The sequence below is a fragment of the Haliotis rubra genome, unplaced genomic scaffold (assembly GCF_003918875.1).
Source record: "Haliotis rubra isolate DU_JTF1 unplaced genomic scaffold, ASM391887v1 Scf38, whole genome shotgun sequence".
NCBI classification, from domain to species: Eukaryota; Metazoa; Mollusca; class Gastropoda; order Lepetellida; family Haliotidae; genus Haliotis; species Haliotis rubra.
Window position 1 is genome coordinate 2,841,854 of NW_025767057.1, and position 22,383 is coordinate 2,864,236.

General features: G+C 38.2%; 1 protein-coding gene and 1 long non-coding RNA gene across 2 annotated transcripts in view; one reads left to right on the top strand and one right to left on the bottom strand.

Annotated features, from left to right (window-relative positions):
• The first annotated feature begins 12,828 nt into the window (after positions 1-12,828).
• The window catches only part of LOC124286261 (solute carrier organic anion transporter family member 4A1-like), a 49,241-nt gene continuing 39,686 nt past the window's right edge, over positions 12,829-22,383 (top strand). Inside the window, exon 1 of the mRNA XM_046722607.1 lies at positions 12,829-13,175. Within this exon, the coding sequence (XP_046578563.1) occupies positions 12,945-13,175 (231 nt within the window). The 5' untranslated portion in view covers positions 12,829-12,944. The remainder of the gene's footprint in view (positions 13,176-22,383) is intronic.
• On the bottom strand, positions 18,376-21,395 carry LOC124286262. Its single transcript, XR_006900993.1, has 3 exons — positions 21,224-21,395; positions 20,421-20,528; positions 18,376-19,447 (listed from the first exon to the last, which is right to left on the bottom strand). It is a non-coding gene; the product is annotated as an uncharacterized LOC124286262 (long non-coding RNA).

Below are 22,383 nucleotides of genomic sequence, written 5' to 3' on the forward strand. Positions count from 1 at the left end.
AATGAGGACAGGAAATGTAATGTCAGAGTTTAATGTTGATGTATATTGAGACTGGTGTGTTCATTGGGAGCAACAGGGTGATTTCCAAACATCATCACAGTGTTGTACTGGGGAACCCTGCTGTGTGTACACAGGCTATATACCCACACAAACACAGTACACATTTACATCTGTCAAAACAGGAAATATGGCAAGAAAATCACAAAAGCTGTTGCCATCAGATCATACAGACGTGCAGACATGTACGTATCATTCAATCACAGACATGTTAAACCATGCCGTGTGTGATTGTATGGAGGATGTACTGGGTGACCAGATGATGTCACATAGATAGCCTGACTGACTGACTGAGTTTGGTTTTACGCTTTTAGCAATATTCCAGCAACATCACGGCGGGGGACACCAGAAATGGGCTTCACACATTGTGCCCATGTGGGGATTCGAACCCGGGACTTCAGCGTGACAAGCCAATGCTTTAACCATTAGGCTACCCCACCGCCCCAGATAGCCTGAAGTTTGAGGTGAAGTAAGCCGCTACATGTGAATGAAGGGATGGGTGGTTTGTGTGTGAGTGTTTGGAACAGTTCCATTTCTGCTCCATCCCATGTTCATCTCTTTTCAGTTCTAGAATAACTCACCCAAAATCAACTCACCTATTCTCCCACTCTCCCCAAACTCACTCACTCACCCAGCTCACTCACTCACTCACTGATGTGACATGGGTGGTAAATGCAAAATCATAGCAGAAAAGACTCAGAAATGGGAAAAAATGTCTAAGGTCATAAAGAGATCATGTTGTCTGTCTCACAGTCCCTGAACCACATTATTTTCCCTTCTGCCTAGCCCTTTCTGCAATGCTAAAGCCCTTAATGAAGCAAATCTAGATTTCCTCAAAGACTTACATGGAAGAGATCATGTAATAGCAACTCTTACAACTTTGTACCTTACACCTGCAACAGTTGTACTACAACAACTCGTGCAAGTTGTTCATGGGATGACTGATCTGTCTTGTATGGGATGACAGTATCAAACATAGCAGAACAGCCCAAGCATGAACTATGCAGTCATGTAGCCCCTCAATCTTGTCACATCTGGATTCCTCAGGTGCATAGACACGACTCTACTACAGCATCTGGTACCAACTGAGGAGCTGGGGTGAATCCCGGGATGTGTCATACTTGTTACCTGGGAAGACAGCCTGCAACAATGTTGTCAGTGAATATCATAAGATTTCATGTCAGTGTTTTGTGGGATATTTCTGGAAATGTGATTTCAGTTCCCTTGTTGTGTTGGCATGTGGAGCTGGTTGTATTATCAAAAGCATCTATGGTCCCGAAATGCAGGGACTGATGAGGTCTGGAGTTGGTTATCTAGTATCAATCTTAATGGAAAGGAAAACTCAGACCCAGATACGTTAACTTGGGCATAACGTTGGAATGACTTTACTTACTTCTGAAGTTTTGAATTGGGCAGTTAACATGTCTGGCTGAGCTCTGGATTTCATGCCTGCTAAATCATTAAGCCAGTTGGATAGATATCAAAGGTAGAAGGAGACAGGAATTCTGAGTATTTACTTTACACCTGAGAAAAATAGTTCCAAGCAGGTGAACAAATTGAGTACTTACTATCAATCTGGAATGGTTTCAGTATTTTTTAAAACTACCTACTGTAGAGGATTGATGTTTGCTTACAAAAATACGGAAATGCATGAAATTTTTGGTAAAATTATTACATGAAACACCACTAAAATTAGTTTTTCATTACACTCTGCAATAAACACATGCACTGTTTTAGATGCATGAACAGAAATAGTAGAAAGTGATTAGGGAGTGAGAGTAGGTGAGTGAGTTTAGTTTTACGCCACACTCAGCAATATTCCAGCTATATGGCGGCGGTCTGTAAATAATCGAGTCTGGACCAGACAATCCAGTGAGCAACAGCATGAGCATCGATCTGAGCAATTGGGAACCAATGACATGTGTCAACCAAGCCAGCGAGCCTGACCACCCGATCCTGTTAGTCGCCTCTTACGACAAGCATGGGTTACTGAAGGTCATTCTAACCCGGACCTTCATGGGTTAGGGAGTTTGAGCTTCATAATAAGGTCTAACACATGCCACAATAGAAAAGAACTCTCTCATTAACAAAGTGGATTAATAACTCCTGCTAATTATTCTGAATTGTTATGTGTAATTTGAGGAAGCTAAGTAGGAGAAAATTATTTGAAACAGCTGAGTACAAGCATAGTGCACATGATCAACCTTGAGAATGTTCCTAGCTTATTTCTCTTTCAGTAAAAAGGGTCTCCTTGTGTTTCACTGGCCTGGCAAATGTCTTTTCTTTGTTTATAGGTAGAATTTATTCGAGCTGTTTAAAGCCTGACGTTTTGGTTAAACAGTTACTATTTACATGCAGTGTGGGACTCCTCAAGATAAACAGCAATGATTATATAACAGATAGGGTTGGCACACTTCCGTATGTATCCAGGATGAAGGAGCTAGTTTGTGTTGGCCATGCTGGGTTTAAATGCTCTATTTACATCACCCGCCTGATTGCATCAATTATCACCGGTGTTCGTGTCAGAGTGGATGCTATGCAGTCATCTAAAACTAAACATTCATGCAAAGTATATACTAAATTGTATTTCAATTGCCTTTTTACCTCAACAAATCAATCAAGGGCTGTTAACTTTTATTAATGTGGTTGGGTTCATGCTAAAATGTGTCTCTAATTAAGGCAAGTTTAATTAAGTATAAACATTTGTCACAGCTGTTAAATTTGCTGTTCAGTTTCATTGACATACAATTATCAAGAGTTTAATTAGAGAGAAACCAGAATGTATCTGAGAAACATTTCCTACTAATTCCAATCAAGGTCATTATGCTGAGTCAGCATGTAGTTTCTGTCAAAGTATTTTTGGACGGGATACTGAAAAGAGGTAAATACGTAGAAGTAGCAGATTCTTATCAGTGCTGTAGCTGAAGCATGGGATAATAGCAGTTTATCACCAGGTGTTGATGTGATCCCACCTTTTCAACATTCCAACTTATTGTGTTTCCGTTCACTTGGTAGTTAGGGTGTTGTATACCCCCTTTTTTAACATACAGCACCTGACATGTCAGTTGTGGTAAGCTCTTTCATTGCTGTGTTGGAAATGGCTCTAAAGATGTGATAATGGGGACTTTTATGTATGATTCATATGCTGTCAGTGACAACGATACAATGCTAGATGGATAGTCTGTCTCAGAGAGTCTCTGAGAGAGTACTTACATCATGGGTAGTAATGGTGCTCAATGTCTGAGAGAGTACTTACACCATGGGTAGTGATGGTGCTCGGTGTCTGATACACCATGTGTAGTGATGGTGCTCGGTGTCTGAGAGAGTACTTACACCATGGGTAGTGATGGTGCTCGGTGTCTGAGAGAGTACTTACACCATGTGTAGTGATGGTGCTCGGTGTCTGAGAGAGTACTTACACCATGTGAAGTGATGGTGCTCGGTGTCTGAGAGAGTACTTACACCATGTGAAGTGATGGTGCTCGGTGTCTGAGAGAGTACTTACACCATGTGAAGTGATGGTGCTCGGTGTCTGAGAGAGTACTTACACCATGTGAAGTGATGGTGCTCGTTGTCTGAGAGAGTACTTACACCATGTGTAGTGATGGTGCTCGGTGTCTGAGAGAGTACTTACACCATGTGTAGTGATGGTGCTCGGTGTCTGAGAGAGTACTTACACCATGTGTAGTGATGTAGTTGGTGTGATGAACAACAAGGAGAGTTCTATGGATATACATTGTACATGATTTGCTTGATAATGGTGTTAGTAGCTACACTGAAACGTCGCTCATGTTAATATCAAAGAAGTTGTATATCCATAGAGCTCTCCTCGTTGGGAGCAAAATAGGTCACCTGTTTCACATGATTCCAAAATATTGGTTAAATGGGGATCATGTGGCTATTATGGAACTACCTTTGGTGACAAAACCTTTACCTTTGCTGATTTAGTGTGTCACATATCCAGACGGTGCTGACTCGGTTGAACCACAGGCCTTTAACATTGATGGGGCAGTAGTTAGAGTGTTCACTTGCCACTCAACAGACCCAGGTTTGAGTTCCCATATGACTGCTGTGTGAATCCTGTTCCTGCCATCTTACCGTTATATGACTAGCAGCAGCCAAGAATCCTGCTCTCTCTCTCTCTGCCTTCACAAAGTCAGAGTTGTGTAGCTGTTTTGCTTATGTTTATGGTGTGAAACCCTGTTCACAATTTCCATTCACACAGTTCTTGCAGCACAGGGGCTGTCTTTGTGCAGTGTCTATCAAACAAGATATACATATTTGATGCTGTAAAATCTCACGTACTTCTGATAGCTTGAAGATAAGTTTGCAATCATGTGTGTTCCCATTACAGCTGCTGAGAGTATTGATAAGGTGTTAAATGCAACTATCAGAATATTGTTGATTGTGGAACCATTACAAGAAGATTTATTTTTCTATTTCTCTATCATTATCCCATCTTGACCATAAACTTGCCATAAACTCAGATTCCATCAGTAGTTGGTATCAGTTCCCAGAATAAATGCTTGCTCCGGAAATGTTACCTAGTTTTTTATTCTGAGTTTTTTATATTTTCTTTCAATGCTGACTGAGTGTCTATTTAGATCAAATCATGACATCCATTACCTGTTGCAGACTTGAGTTTTTCTGAGTTGCAAAGCCTCCCTTCATCCTGTAGACAGAACAGAACAGGGGATCAGGAATATTTGGTGGATATTTTTTGTAGACTGATCACACAGTTCCAGAGAATTATTCCCCAAATTGTCATGATAAATGCTTTGCTCAGTTATTTAAAGTTGAAGTATATCCTTTGTAGTGTTTTTTTGTTATGCTGTCACTCACGCACGCACGCACGCACGCACTCACTCACTCACTCACTCACTCACTCACTCACTCACTCACTCACTCACTCACTCACTCACTCACTCACTCACTCACTCACTCACTCACTCACTCACTCACTCACTCACTCACTCACGCTCACTCACTCACTCACTCACTCACTCACTCACTCACGCTCACTCACTCACTCACTCACTCACTCACTCACTCACTGCAACTTTTTGTGTGGAGCTGCATTACTTGGGCAAGCGGGGTCTCCCTGATGTGGTGTGGGTGGTAAGTGCAAAACTGCATGCCTCACTCAGGTACCCCTTACCCCCTCACTTCTAAGAAGTCTGTTTATCTTGGTCACAGAAGTCGGTGACAGGTCCAAGAGTTATCTCCCTTGTTCTACACAGCTCTGTTGCTGGATAGTGCAGACATTAATTAGAAAGTGGTCGAGATGAGGTAGAGTTACCAGATGTTGATACCACAACATGCTGTATGTCTGTTCCACCATGTGGAGATATGAGCACTGTTTACACAGCCTTCTGGGTTCTGTAGCTCATACAGCGAGGTACATTGCACAAGTTGTGATGTTCAGTTTAACAGTTAAATTGTTATTACGCCCAAAATATTCTTTAGCGTATGTGTATTGCATGGTAGGGATGAAATGAGTGTATACTAATGTATACTACTAAAAGGAGCGTGAAGGTCCAACCAGATAATGTCATGGCCCTTGACAAATTATCTGTAGTAATATCTCCTACTACAGGTAACGGTTGTCATGATTTGATAAATAAAAAGAACCCCATCAGAATGAAAAACTATACAAGGAAGTAAGTGAGTGACAGATTAAAATATGAACAAATTGAGTGGCCCTTAACTCTTTTTGTTATGCCAATATTTATCATGCCCCCAGACAAGATTTGTGGCAGTACGTGGTACCTGTATACAGCACACATGCATCACCAGGGCTCCAGATAATGTTTCAACATCTGGAGTACATACTCCTTATTTGTTCAATATAGGAGTACTGGAAAACCTTATGTGTACATTTAGAGTACTGAATGGAAATTTATGGAGTATGAGTAATCTTGTGTTTCGTTTCACAAATGCACCACAACATTGCTTCTCTTGTGTGAACAGGTCAATGAACAATAAAACAATACTTTATCAGATAAATACGCCTGTAAGTGATTCTAAGACAGTACACCATTCCAGTGGTATCTGCTACGTTTTCTAAATTATTTTCTACCGTATCGTGCATATTTTTTATCCATACATACGCCGATACGGCCCTTATCTGGTGCCCTATATCACTGCATGTGCCAGAGAGGATGGGATTTCCAAAGGCTTCAGAATATAATAATCATGTACAGAATTGCAGAAATGGGGATCAGATGGTCACCATGGCTGCTGTGACTGATTATGGCAGGTTACTACCAGGAGGGCCTACATATTCATCACATTACAAACTCTCACAGCCTTTCCCTTGTGATCATTAGGTCAGAATAGGTCCCCCTAACCCAAACTTGTCATAGAGAAAATAGAATCAGGCTAAAGTGACAACAGAAGGTGATTTATCTGAATGTGTTTCATGATACCTTGACTGTGTGCTCCTAGTGTTCTATCACTTACTGGTTTGGCTGCCCAAGGCTCATTTACAAGAATACCTGTGAAGATCCGGGTTAGGATTGGTCTTCAGCAACCCATGCTTGTCGTAAGAGGCAACTAACGGGATCAGGTGGTCTGGCTCACTGACTTGGATGACATTTGCGTAAATCATGCTGTTGATCACTGGATTATTAACAGATCGCCGACATATAGCTGGAGTATTGCTGACTATGATGTTAAACAACATACAAAGAGACATTTATTTACAAAAATTGCAGTGAGCTGTGACAATACTGAAATATTAGTGGTGTAGAAGCATTCCGTCAGATGCTTGCCATTTTAGTTTTGAGTAGGGTTGTCGGCTCATCCTTAAATTGCCACATACTGACTTTGGGGGATTGGTTCATATGCTGTCAAACAGATCCTGGTTTTCAAGCTGCAAGTTTATAGTTTATTCAGTACAAATTATCCTCCATGTTTATCAACACTGTAACACAAAAGACGACCTACCACTTGGCTGCATGCTGGACTGGTCGAGGCTCACTTCTCGGTGGAAGGTCATTCCGTCAGGATGTAGGAGCACATGGAATATTAGAGATGGTTAACTGAAAGACAAATGCACTGTACAGCATACAATATAAGAATTTAGGATATCAGTTTGAAAAGCTTGTTCATATAGTTTACTTAAGCTTTTCTTCTTGTGACCCAATATGATCTTGAATTATAAGGTAAAACAAAATTTCAATCGTGACCCAATCTTTGTTCAAGCATTTGACCGTGTTTATGACTGAGTGTCATTATACAAAAACATTTTGATTAATTAAGCCTAATGGTTGGTTGGTGAGACTATACATAGGCCCAACATCACAGATCATACCATTGTAGAAATGTGATGTCATTACACCGCAATACAGTGCACTGTTAAGCTGTATACTATACAAAGCAGTGTTGAACCGGTCTCTCTCTCTCTCACTCACTCACTCACTCACTCACTCACTCACTCTCACTCACTCACTCACTCACTCACTCACTCACTCACTCACTCACTCACTCACTCACTCACTCACTCACTCACTCACTCACTCACTCACTCACTCACTCACTCACTCACTCACTCACTCACTCACTCACTCACTCACTCACTTTAGTCAGGTGACAGTCTGGGAAGACCTCTCATATTCTCCTGTTTCCGTCAGTCAATGTACTTGCATTACAAACAGGAGAAGCAGTATGTGACAGTGCTACATGCCGGCCACATGCTGATGGTGATGGTGGATGACCTGTGGTTCACTTGACTGATTCAGGGAAGTTTTGTATTTGCGGTATTTACTGGATAGTTTGATGTATGGTGTTTTGTAGTTAACTAACATGTTAGGTAAGTTTAAGTACAGGCATCATGTTATTGAACTCTCCTGACAACTCTATGGAACCATCCTGACATTACTATTGCACCATTCCGACAACACTATGGAACCATCCTGAAATTACTATTGCACCATTCCGACAACACTATGGAACCATCCTGATATTACTATTGTACCATTCTGACAACACGATGGAACCATCCTGACATTACTATTGTACCATTCTGACAACACTATGGAACCATCCTGACATTACTATTGTACCATTCTGACAACACTATGGAACCATCCTGACATTACTATTGTACCATTCTGACAACACTATGGAACCATCCTGACATTACTATTGTACCATTCTGACAACACTATGGAACCATCCTGACATTACTATTGTACCATTCCGACAACACTATGGAACCATCCTGATATTACTATTGTACCATTCAGACAACATTATTGAACCATTCTGACAACACTGTGAAAACATTTAGACAACATTATTGAACCATTCTGACAGCACTGTGAAAACATTTAGACATTATTGAACCATTCAGAAACAAACTATGAAAGCATTCAGACAACATTATTGAACCATTCAGACTACTTGAATCATCCACACATTTCAGTTATACAATATATAGACAGCTTCAAGTCACAGCCCACAGTAATTCAACACCTGTTTCTGTATTAGCCAACTAAAGATGAAGGGCCTGAAATGGACATTATGCAGCATTAAAAGCCATATTTTATGTTCTCCAGTTGCATGAGCAATATTTATCCAAACTGTTTATCTCCATGACGCTTTACATAATAAGTGGTGAAGAAATTGGTCTCCTTGATATACCGTGATGTAGCCTTACATTAAATGTTGATGTGCAGAGTGAGAATATAACGTTATGACTTTATCAGGACAGCCTGTTGGTGGGTATCAACCCCAACAGGTGATGTTGTAGTGGTGTCACATGATGGGGCAGGAGTGTACCATGTTGCAGCAAGCACCTGCAGCTGCATGCACACTTAAATGTGTTTTATTAAAGTTGTATTTGACACATGTATCTTGAGATCATAAATATTAAGCAAACTGTCTGTGTGTTACTTATTTATTTCAATCTGCAAAAGGCTAAATGAAACACATGGTTCGGTTCTTGTGTCATCTTTGTATATTTGTTTTTATTTTTAAAAATTCATATTCTATTGTTTTACTTATTTAATCATATGGTTAAGTTAATCAGGCTTACATTCTGTGGTTATTCACAAGATGGCTGAAGTACTGCCGATGTGACATAAAATCTTAACTCACTCACTCACTACATTTCTATGGTATTTAAGAGGTGTCAGTGTTGCCCTGTGGATAATGAGCTCATTCGTGATGCTGAAGGCCAGAATTTGATTCCTCACATGGTTATAATGCATGATGCCAAGTTTGGTTTCCCCCAACACAATACTGTAGGAATATTGCAATGCAAAATGAGCTAGAGATGACAAAATAATTTTGATGATCAACTTCTGTATTTTCACAATACCGACATTTTAGTATGGCTTCTTATACCATTTTCAAGCATATGCCAGTATATATAAGAAGCTACACCGAAATGTCGCTATTGTGAACATAAAGAAGTTGGTCATCCATCAAGTTTGGTCACCTGGTCATGAACTTCTAGAATGCCACTCAAACAATTCACAAAATGGGCTCCTGTTGTGTTACATTGCAATCATAAAAAAAGGCCCATCTGCAAAACACAAACATTTGGCTGGACTTACGTAATACATGAGCTCAAGTTACGCCTGCTTTCGACACCGAGGTTAAAATCCTGACCACATTTCACTTCACGTGTAAATATTTATGGAAAAACAAATCTAAAAGAAATTCAACTCATTCTGTTTGGAGAGGAAATTGGCTGTTTATATTTAAGCTTTAGATATGAGCACTTGCTATCTCATCATTTGGTTAAAGCTGAGGAACATGAAATTAATCTTTTTATGATAGGATCAGCATTTAGGAATATGATATGCACGTGTATATTTGTTTAGCTACAGTCTTTGAGTGTAGCCAGTAATACAGTCAGAAACATCTGGTTGCCAGTGTGGATTATATGTCCACTGCAAACGTGTAATAACGAATGTCTGAAAGGTGTTGCACAAAGATGTGGAATGGCGTAATTCACTTTCAAAATATCTGGTTTTCAGTCGTCATTGCTAAAGCTCCCGACACATTTTCTATATATTGGAAGGATACTTCACCGCACTTCTAGTAACATGAACTGTGGTATAATTTTGTTTTGGACATGTACATTACAAATGATGAAACCATTGATGCAGCAATATTTACATCAGCTGCGTGAGTTCATGAGCACCCCTGCTACAGGCAGTAGCCAAGTGATTGAATGCCTGCAATTTTCTGTCCAAAGTTACATCCCTTTGGCAAAGTCAGGATATGTTTGTCATGAATTCCAATTCAATAAAACTATGCTAGGTTTGTCATCAACAAATCTGTGTTTTACTAAGTGCGACATTAAACAGGAGGGGGTTTATTCAGACTTTCCTCTCACACATTAAGATGACAGTATGAGATGTTAGTGAAGTAACTTGTAAAGTCACCTTCATGGTTAGGGTTGTTTTTGAAAATCTGTGTAATATTATCAATGACAAAACATGGTTTCAGGTACCAATTGTTGTACTAGAGTGTCCTATTATTCCCAACAAACACTAACCGTTGTGTATTCCATGATGTACCTAGTTTTCTCAAGACTCATGACACTCTTGTAGTTTATATGTACCTGCTCTTTCAATTCTTTCCATTGCTTTGTGTATGAGAATTAAAACCCAATGAATGGATATGGGATTTTCCCCGGGTAGCTTTGTATGGCCATGTTTTGTGTATGGATCACATTCGGTTTCCTGTAGGAAGTTTGATAATCAGCGATATGACTAAGGTTCTTCTTAGTTCAACAAGACCCCAAATGATGTAGATTAAACAATTTGAGTGTCACATGTTCACTCACTCATTCACTCTATCACTTACTCTATCACTCACTCTATCACTCACTCTATCATTCACTCTATCATTCACTCTATCATTCACTCTATCACTCACTTTATCACTCACTCACTCTATCACTCACTCTATCACTTACTCTATCACTCATTCTATCACTCACTCACTTACTCCATAGGGTCATGTTGACATACTGCTCTCTTGTTACATGTGCAGGTCATATTTTAACAGCCTTGTTATGTGTCACTAAATGAGAAAACTCCACACAGGCCTGTTGACATGTACAACTGTTTATCAGATATCTGTAATAGGATACATGACCTGACACATAAATTATAGATTTACTTGTTGCTATACAAATATTTTGAGATTAAGATATCAGAAATATTAAGGTTTTAGATTTATGATATGGACTGATGTTATGTATTGAGCTTGATGTAAGATTTATGAAGACCATGTAAAGAAACATGAGTCTTGTTTCAGCCTCAAACATGTATAAATATGTATGGAATATCTGTATGCATATACAAACGGTACCTTCAAATATGCATACATTTGATCATACTCAGTTAATCTGTCATACAAACAACTGTTTTTAAAAATGTTTTTATGGATTGCCATTTTACCTGTTATTTATTTTGTAAAGTTACATGCACAACACCAGAACTCAGATATGACTGACAGAAAATCTCCTTGTTTTTCATTCAGGTGTACCTGTACAGTTTTCCCATTATATTGCTATATATTCAATCAGATTTGGTTCGAAATATCATTATGGCTTGTTGACTGACACAGAAGCGTTTTTAGTGAATATGTTTAAACTATAATGCCATGTCGTTCACATATCTGAACGTGACTGTAGAATTGTACTGTTTTTTAATGTCATAATGATCTGATGTATTTTATTACATAACACTCTATGCCTTGCATCATTTACATACCGTTGATACGGCGTTAAACAACAAACCAATCAACCAACATACCGTTGTAATCATTTAACAGTAGCATTGTGTTTGTAAATGTTCATGACATCAGATATATACACCTGACAATCATACTGTTAGTGGTGTGATCATTGGACATGTAAGTAAATGTTGATCAATCTGATATATTGTATACTGGTCTGATGACTGTAGATAAATGTGTGCGATAAAATACAACGTATACATGTGGTGAAATACAATGTATACATGAGGTACATACAACGTATACATGTGGTGAAATACAATGTATACATGTGATGAAATACAATATATACATTTGATGAAAAGTACAATGTGTACATGTGATGATATACAATGTATACAATGTGTACATGTGATGATATACAATGTATACATGTGATGAAATACAATGTATACATGTGATGAAAAGTACAATGTATACATGTGATAACAAATACAATGTATACATGTGATGATATACAATGTATACATGTGATGAAATACAATGTATACATGTAATGATAACAAATACAATGTATACATGTGATGATATACAATGTATACATGTGATGAAATACAATGTATACATGTGATGAAAAGTACAATGTATACCTGTGATAACAAATACAATGTATACATGTGATGATATACAATGTATACATGTGATGAAATACAATGTGTAATTATATACAATACAATACAATACAATGTATACATGTGATGAAATACAATGTGTTCATGTATACAATGTATACATGTGATGAAATACAATGTATACATGTGATGAAATACAATATACATGTGATGATATATGATGAAATACAATGTATACATGTGATGATATACAATGTGTATACATGTGATGAAATACAATGTATTACATGTGATGACAATACAATGTATACATGTGATGATGATACAATGTATACATGTGATGAAATACAATATATGTTCACCGACACAGACTACATGTGATGATATACAATGTATACATGTGATGAAATACAATGTATTCATGTCAAATAGATGTGACGACATAAGTGATTAGTTGGTGCAATGTTTACTAAGTAAGAAAGCTCATCTATATCTCACCTGAAGTCTACCTGTCAAATTGCCGCTTGAGTAACCTGACCTAGATCGCTCACCATGACCAAGCTTAAAGCACGCCCCGTTGTGGATTACACAGCCATGGAAGGGACCATGGCCGACTCGAAGAATGCCGTGTCTCCCGCTGATGAGCAGACCTATGTCCAGAAAAACACCCCTGATGATGATGGGGGGTCGTGTGGATGGGGACCATTCATACCCAGCTGCTGTCAACGCTTCAGGAACCCAAAATGGGTATTATTCTGGCTTTGCTGGGCAGGAGCAATACAGGTGAGGGACCATTTAGATTGTTACGGCTTATCTGTTACAGGTGTTATTGCAGGTACAATTGACAGGTTGTTGAACGGTCCTTGAACTGATGTAAATTTTGCGGATGAGTGAGGATATATTGCTGACCACTTGGGGTGAAGTCAAATAGCACGAGTCAATACCTTATTCATTAGTTTAGGGGTCATTTGAGATTATTAGATCAGGGATGTTTAACATGAAGTAAGATGTTACGATATCACTGAGTCATCGTGTAAACACACACTGAATAATCCTGACTCTTCTGAATAAGTAACAGGAAAACCAGGAGTTAGGTGAAATTGAAATTTTCATATTTCAGTTATTAATAATGCTATGTTTTCTAATGTGTGTCATGTTTAGAAATGGCACAATCAATGAATCAATATTGTTGTCTACAGCAATTGTCAGACACGCCTCGTTTGTCAATACGTCACTAAATGTACTCAATGATCACTTGTTGATTTCTACTTATATTGTAAGCACATCGGAAATTGAGGACATGAATCCATTTTTTCCTCTTCACATAAAACGGATGTATTGCTGCTGGTTTTATATCAAATTGAACATCATGAATACATATGACACAAAACAGTCATACTATCCATAAACAATATTTCCCGAACATTTTATTGATGTTTATTTATCCAGAAATGGTCACCGTGTTATGGCCCTGTTCCAATAATCAGCCCTGACTTCTAGACCAATTTGTAATCTTTACAAGTCTACACAGCCCGAAAATATATATGACAGTGATTAGCTGGTTGTGAGTATTGCAGATTATTCACAAAAAAACAGTAGGATATAAAAGGGAAATTGCCTGGTGGCCATTATTGAAGTCCTGTAGATCCACTGATGTCAGTTTGTTCTGTACTGCTCAGTGCTCTGATGAGTGCCACCTTTCATCAAGTGCCTGGAGCAATTATTACAGAAATATGGTATGATTCATGAGTATTTATGACCAGTTTGAAATATACCTCCATATTACATGTATTACATAAATCAGGCTAGACCAATTAATACACCTCATCTATAATACAGGATCAGTAGATCTGCATTACCCCTAGAGCGTTAGAAATACCCCATTTCTCATCTCCACAGTTTTAAGTATCTCTATTACCAGGTGACATGAGTATAATAATTGTGTCACATTGCAGGAATGGAGACACAAGATATATATGGAGCTCATTTTTTGTTGTCTCAATGCATACATCATGTGCAGGATTTCTCAGGGTCGTAAAATCTAGAAAAATTCATGAAATTTTAGTCTGAGTACCCCAGTCCAGGTACAGATTTGGAAAATATAAAAATGTTATGAAGTCATTGAAAATTAATTTGTATACAATTGTTTTTTCCTGGTTACATAACGTGACAACTAAACTCTTACTTAAACCAAAATTTGAATTAACTTAGTGAAGTTTGTTATTTTGTTGTAATGTTTGTTAATGTAGTGTTAGGTCAGTCTAAGAGTGTATGAACCCTGTATGTGTCCAAATGAAGTTGAGTGAGTGAGTTTTGTTTTACGCTGCTCTCAGCAATATTGCAGCTATATGGCGGCGGTCTGTAAATAATCGAGTCTGGACCAGACAATCCATTGATCAACAACATGAGCATGGATCTGCGCAATTGGGAACCGATGACATGTGTCAACCAAGTGAGCGAGCCTGACCACCCCAAGCATGGGTTAGATGCTCAATATTCTAACCCGGACCTTCACGGGTAAAATGAAGTTGAATCCCACAATGCTAGTATGCTACTCTACTGAAGTAAGATAACACCAATTTTGTCATACAAATATAGTTAATCTGCCATTTCTTATTAACTATGGTCATATGAAAAGAAAAAAATGTGTGTTTTTCAGTATCCACATCATTTCTTGATGAACCTCCGACAGGACCAGGGCCCTTATTCTCGAAACGTTCGTAGCCCTAAGAATTCTTAACTTTGATCGTAGCCAATGTGTTAAGAATGGGCTTAAGAAGTTCGTTAGGCTTACGAAGTTTCGAGAATAGCTAGCCTGGCCTCTACTTTATTGGGGGGTACAAACCACAAAGTGATGCTGGGGCAGTAGGGTAGCCTAGTGGCTGAAGCGTTCCATTGTCACGCTGAAGACCTGGGTTTGATTCCCCAAATGGGTACGATGTGTAAAGCCCATTTCTGGTGTCCCCCACTGTGATATTGCTGGAATGTTGCTAAAAGTGGTTTAAAACTAAACTCACTCACAAAGTAATGCATGTTTTATATGCTACTCCTGGATACACTGCTCCCAAAAGATGCAAGCAACATTATTCTAAGATATATTCTTTTGACTATCTCAGTGTTTATGTCTGTATCTACAAGTAAAATTTGTTTTAAATTTAAGATTTAACATTTTGTTATGAGTTGATTTCTTTGTTAATTGATAGGGTTATATTAGTAAGTGTGGCTTTAATTCTAAATATGACCTTACATTACATTTAAGTTTAAAAGGGTTAATCAGTTACTATGGATTTATTCCCAGAAAATGCCATAATGTTACAGTAGCAATTAGAAACTCTTTTGTAAAACCTAATTAGTAGGAAACTTTATGCAAATTCCTATGCTGGTTGTGATTGTATGGCTTTTAGTTATGGATCGTGTTCTTGTAGGAGAATGGTATATATGTCATGCATGCTCCTGTATAGTGCAATCAGGCTTGTGGAGGGATGGGTCAATCAGGTGGTTAGTGGAACTCGCTGTGACCTAAATCAAAACTAGAAAACAAAGATGATTCACTCTGCCCTTGTTTGATGCTATGTTTTGACATAATTTACAAGAGTTCTATTTTTTATATTTATCACCTGCCGTGTTAAAAACAGGTACTTGCTTGGTTCAGATCAGATTGACTGTATTGAAGTGTGTGGGGTATCCATGTACCACTGAAGCATGATACCTCAGACAGCTAGCACTATAAAACCTTGGACACAAGTAGACTCCTACACGGCACAGTATAAGTGCCACCGTCTTGAACATGCCATAAACCCCCCATTGTACCTCACTTCACCTAGCACAACCATCTGAGTGTGTGAGTGAGTTTAGTTTTACGCCACTTTTAGCAATATTGCAGCAATATCACGGCGGGGACCTCAGAAATGGGCTTTACATTACCAGTTCATGGGGAATCGGACCCAGATCTTCAGCGTGACAAGCGAACGCTTTTCCCACTAGGCTATCCCACCGCCCCTCAGAATCATCTGAAAAATGGGGGTCCAAATTAAGTGTCTGTGTCCAAAGTATGTATTGAAAACAGTATGATGTTATCAACTAAATAATTTCCTTGTTTGAATCATCTTGGATGATCCAGTGTATTATTGCTCCATTCTGTTACCATAGCTACCCTGGACCCAGTTGCACATAGTTTTATTTTGATCCAGTTTTGAAATTTTCAATGCTTAGAAATCTGATCATTTAAATTACATGAGCTTAAGAAATTCTGATACAAGGTTGTGATAAGAGAGCATAAGAAATGACTTCCATAACAAAACTATTGTGTCAAATTGGTCCAAGGTTTTTATCCTAAAGGAAGAGATATATTATGCCCTTGATAACCGAAGATGAGTTTGAATATGTTCAATGTTGTTGAAAAGAGGAACTTTGTTTGTTTAAAGTTCTGGAATCATTCCCCATACAGCAGAATTCCTGGCTTAAGAAAAGCGGAGTCCCATGTTTATGTAAAAATGATAGCTAAGCAGACAGGTATTACACCTTGATTTATATGGGATATGTCACGTCATGAATGTGTCCTACAGAAGGTGTAATGTCCTATACAGGTCACCTGAGATTCAATGTGGAGTAACTTTTGTCCACACGGAATGTCAATGCAAACATAATTGAATGTATAAATATCTTCAGTATGCATGCTTCACCGAGTGTTTTGTGTGCCAAATTCAATGCATTTTCAACATCTGCATTAAACATACTTAGATATCACAACCAAATGTTTTGATATGATTCTCCAAAGAAGTCATGTGTTACGATTTTCTTCTTCCAGTTGAGGATATATATTGGTTTAGAATGACTCACCAGTATATATTCTTGTATGTCAGTACTGCAGTTATGTGAATTCACAGTTATTCATATCACTAGGTTATGTGACAGAGTGACGCTGAATATTTCTATTTTATGGTTCAGATGAAATCCCATGATGTCAGGTGACTGTGTGTGTGAAAACAGTGTTACATACTAATTATCATAGCTCATGATGTTACAAGTTGTTTTGTAATCAGAAAGATATTTAGATGTTTTTTCTCATTATGAATGCTACAACTGTGTAATACATGTCTATGGAACAATTTTCTGAGAATTCCAGGGGCTGTAGGGTAGACTAGCGGTTAAAGCGTTCGCTTGTCACGCCGAAGACCCGGGTTCGATTCCCCACATGGGTACAATGTGTGAAGCCCATTTCTGGTGTGCCCCGCCGTGATATTGCTGGAATATTGCTAAAAGCAGCGTAAAACCATACTCACTCTCTCTGAGAATTACAGCTGTTCCTTCCTACAAGAACGAATGTCATAATCCGTCTACTACAGACTCAGTATCTGCAGCTTCAGTAGGGACATAGACACTGCTAGGACACTGTGACTTGGGTTTTTTCCATAGGTGTATAGTAGTGGTGTTCCGATGATCAAAATATGCTACTCACACTTTGCTAAGGATCACAAAAATTCCACACTTTACTTAAACATAGATTTGTAATATGAAATTTTATCCATTTATATCTGGATAAATGATAGTATGGTGACCCTTCTTCAGGCAAACAGCCACATCATAGTTTTCTGTTGAATCAATGATCTGATATTTAGCAAAGTGTGAATAGTATAACTGAATATCGACCGAAAGAAGGATTAAAAATAATTATCGATTGTAAAAAACATCGTTCAATTAATCAGAAATTTGTTGTTTTGTATAACACACTTGAATGAAGTAAACCAACCATTAAATTTGACGAATATTCACATATGAACATACACTCAGCAGTGTAAAGCTATGCGTTCTGTAATCATAGTTTCATATTCATCACTAAGGTAAATATTACTGTAACCTGTCTATGAATACATCTATTGTGAACGTAATGAGATATACTGATAAATATTTAAATTTTAACCACTTTTATTGTTTAATTACAATTCCAGTGTCTTTCTTGCATGCATGCATTTCATTGCATGACAGTATTAGTTTTAAAAATTATTATAAAAAAATGTGGGGAAAACCCTAAAATTGGTGATTACATTAAAAATGTATATATTTCGATTGTAATTGATAATTGTTCACCACAAGTCTTCCGATAATCAGTAGTGGATTTGGTTTCTGATTCCCAATACTAGTGCACAGGTAATGATTGTGATTGCATAGTTTTAAGCAGCTGATTGGAAGAAATATTCCCTGTTTGACATTTTGGGCAATTTTAAGTACTGAGTTTGGATGATTTTTAAAGTATAATGCAAAAAATAATACCAAATTACATCTGCAAAAGTATTAAGCTTGGTGTTTGTTAGTCATGTGCATTCAATAACAAGCCAGACAAGTAATCCCTGAGCAAATACCAGTATTAAGTATGCAAGCCCAGTAACTCCAAAATAATCAATCATTCTGCTTGTTTGCATTACTGTAAACTACCTGTCTGTATATCTTGCTCAATAATAAAATGTTGGTTGAGCCCAAATGACAAGAATAATTTCAACAGTATTCTGAAAACTTGGGGCATTGCAGAAACCCAGTTGCCTGTTGCATAAAACTATCGCCATGATGATGATGAGGATGACGATGATGATGATGATGATGATGATGGTGATGGTGGTGATGGTGATGATGGTTATGTTAGATATAGACACTATGATGGTATTAGTGCTAAGGTCACACTGTTGAAGTGGAACCAAGCTAGCTATTCTCGAAACGTTCTCGAATAGATCATTCACTCCTTCGACTCCTATGCAAATGACATGTACTTCACGTTTACCGGTAGTAGTTAAATCCTGGCACCATCATATCTCGTGTATAATCTGTTTTCTCTCCCATTAAATATTAATGTTTGAATGTTGGGCCAGTCTTGATTTCAATACAGTCCAACTCAGTTCTACCCAGTTTATGTCTGTTGAAGGGCTGTATTTGCATGTTTAAATAGTCTCTGCAAACATCATGATCAATGTGTCCCAAGTGGATGTTGTATACACCAATTGTCCACCATATTTAGTTAAAGGTGGTGTCGTGGAAGCTGACGCCCATGTACATGTTGTTGTCTTCTGAAAAGTTGGAACGTAAATATATGTCAATGTCTGTGTGTCCATATTTATCAGGGCAGATGTGGTCTGGTGTCTCATATCAGGGTAGATGTGGTCTGGAGTCAGTATATATCAGGGTAGATGTGGTCAGGTGTCAGTTTATATCAGGGTAGATGTGGTCTGGTGTCAGTATATATCAGGGTGGACGTGGTCTTGAGTCAGTGTATCAAGGTAGATGTGGTCTGGTGTCAGTATATATCAGGGTAGATGTCTGGTGTCAGTATATATCAGGGTAGATGTCTGGTGTCAGTATATATCAGGGTAGATGTGGTCTTGAGTCAGTATATATCAGGTTAGATGTGGTCTGGTGTCAGTATATATCAGGGTAGATGAGGTCTGGTGTCAGTATATATCAGAATAGATGTGGTCTTGAGTCAGTATATATCAGGGTAGAAGTGGTCTGGTGACAGTATATATCAGGGTAGATGTGGTCTGGTGTCAGTATATATCAGGGTAGATGTCTGGTGTCAGTATATAGGGTAGATGTGGTCTGGTGTCAGTATATATCAGAGTAGATGTGGTCTGGTGTCAGTATATATCAGGGTAGATATGGTCTTGTGTCAGTATATATCAGAATAGATGTGGTCTGGTGTCAGTTAATATCAGGGTAGATGTGGTCTGATATCATTATATATCAGGGTAGATGTGGTCTGGTGTCAGTATATATCAGAGTAGATGTGGTCTGGTGTCAGTATATATCAGGGTAGATATGGTCTTGTGTCAGTATATATCAGAATAGATGTGGTCTGGTGTCAGTTAATATCAGGGTAGATGTGGTCTGATATCATTATATATCAGGGTAGGTGTGGTCTGATTCAGGGTAAGATTCTGATAACAGTACACATGGTCCATTTTAGTGTTAACTGATGTCAGCAGGTGAGATGGTGGTGCACATTAAGTGAATCTTTGAAATATACTGTCATGTCACATTGACCTGTTTGTTTGGTGAGATATTGCACTGTGCTAAACCACACACTTGAGACTGACGGTAGAGTGAAGTTTTGATTTATAGTCCCCATGCCATGGAGCTGGTCCAGTTCACCTGAAAACAAGAAAAATATATGGGAACATATGAACGATTCCATTATTTGAAAAATGTTTACTGGGATTTTAAAATCTTTTCCTTCACATGAATACTTTAAAAAACAAGAATGTCTATGTTTACTGTTTTGAACAATGTCTATACATTGTATCTATAGACATATGAAATAATTATGTGTGCCTTAACTTCTGTTGAGTATAGTATATTAGCATTTGCATGTTTTAGCAGTATAAATTCCTGTTTTGCTAGTTTACAGCTGTATTCTGAAATGTATATCATGACATAGTCTGCCTTCCTCCTTTTCAATTTAAATGGGTTTGTTTCTTACAATGAAAATTATATATATTCAGAGACTAATCATGACATGACAGCACCCCGCGTGTATCTCACAGCTGTTTTGAATACACATACAATCGAAGCTCAAAGGACAGTTAGCCATAACAACTTGTATGTCAATTGTGCAACTGAAAATCCAACAGTCTACACAACTAGGAAAATGCATGGTGTTCCTGTCCTAACAGAAGAGAAATACATGTCATTTCACAAGGTAACCAAACAAAATAAAATAAAATAACACTATTATAGTTGACACTTCTCTCTAACACTGTTAGAGCTGTCTTGTGTCGTGTCAATATACAGCAGGAAGTTCTCACTTAATACACTTTTTCAGTGCATGGTGTTATGGGCTGCGTTACCGTTTCGTTCCAATTTCTAACCTCTCCATTGTTTTGATTTTGTCAACCATCTAATTCCCGCGCTTGAATTCACTTCCACTTACGTTACCAACTTGCCTCACGTGCAGCTAAGCTTAGAGCCACGTAATATCCGCCGGCATTACGTCACGTTTTTTAATAGCACTTCACATGCTCCGGCTACCTGCTGTATAAGACCTATTTTGTTCAAATCATTTTATTTTAGAACCAATTCTTTTGTTTCCTCAATATATACTGAGGGAAACAAATAAAGGAACACCACTTCATGGCAGTGTTCCTTTATTTATTCTCAGACTTCCTCCCAGAGTGCTATTGAAAGCTGGTGATGAAAACTGGAAAATATTAAAGGAATGTTTGAATTTTCCTGCATTCCTTTATTTGTTTTTCTCAGTATATTTACTGAAGGTATATGAATATCAATTCTGAGAGCAGCTTTTGTTTTATGTCTGCCTTTGTTGCATGTTGACTACACATTCAGGTCAGATTTTTCTGACCTCGATGTGACCTCACATACTTTGTCCACAAAATAATACATGACATCTGAGTGTCTTTAGATGGTATCTCAGGTGAGGAGGAATCTCACATACAACATTGTCCCCAACATAATACATGACATCTGAGTGTCTTTAGGTGGTATATCAGGTGAGGAGGAATCACTTAGGAATGTTACCTCACTGAGAGGTTACACCTCAATGGTTGTTTTGAAAATACGGATGTGAACACAGTATTCTACCTGGTAATTGTGACGACACTGTTGACTCACCTGGAGATGTGTCAAGGATAATACTGGGTTGTACCTGTGTATTCTGAAGTGTGTTATCAGGTGCTTGAATGTGTCTGTATAGTATGATGTTAGATGAAGCAGTCATAGTGACTCAGCTGTCATCAAGTTACATCTAGATGTTGTCTACTGTAGTCAATTACAGGTGTATGTTGACAGCCTGGCTTTCAGAGGGGGGTTTAAGCTTATCCAAAGTGGAAGAGAATTTATAGAGAAATAGAGGACATATGGTGTAACATTAGCATGGCAGAGTGAGTGAAGATGCCTAAAGCAATATTCCAGAGACCATCACGTTTTTAATACTCAGGTCCTTACCGTGGCAAGCCAATACTTCGGGTTCAGCCACTATACTACACTCCCC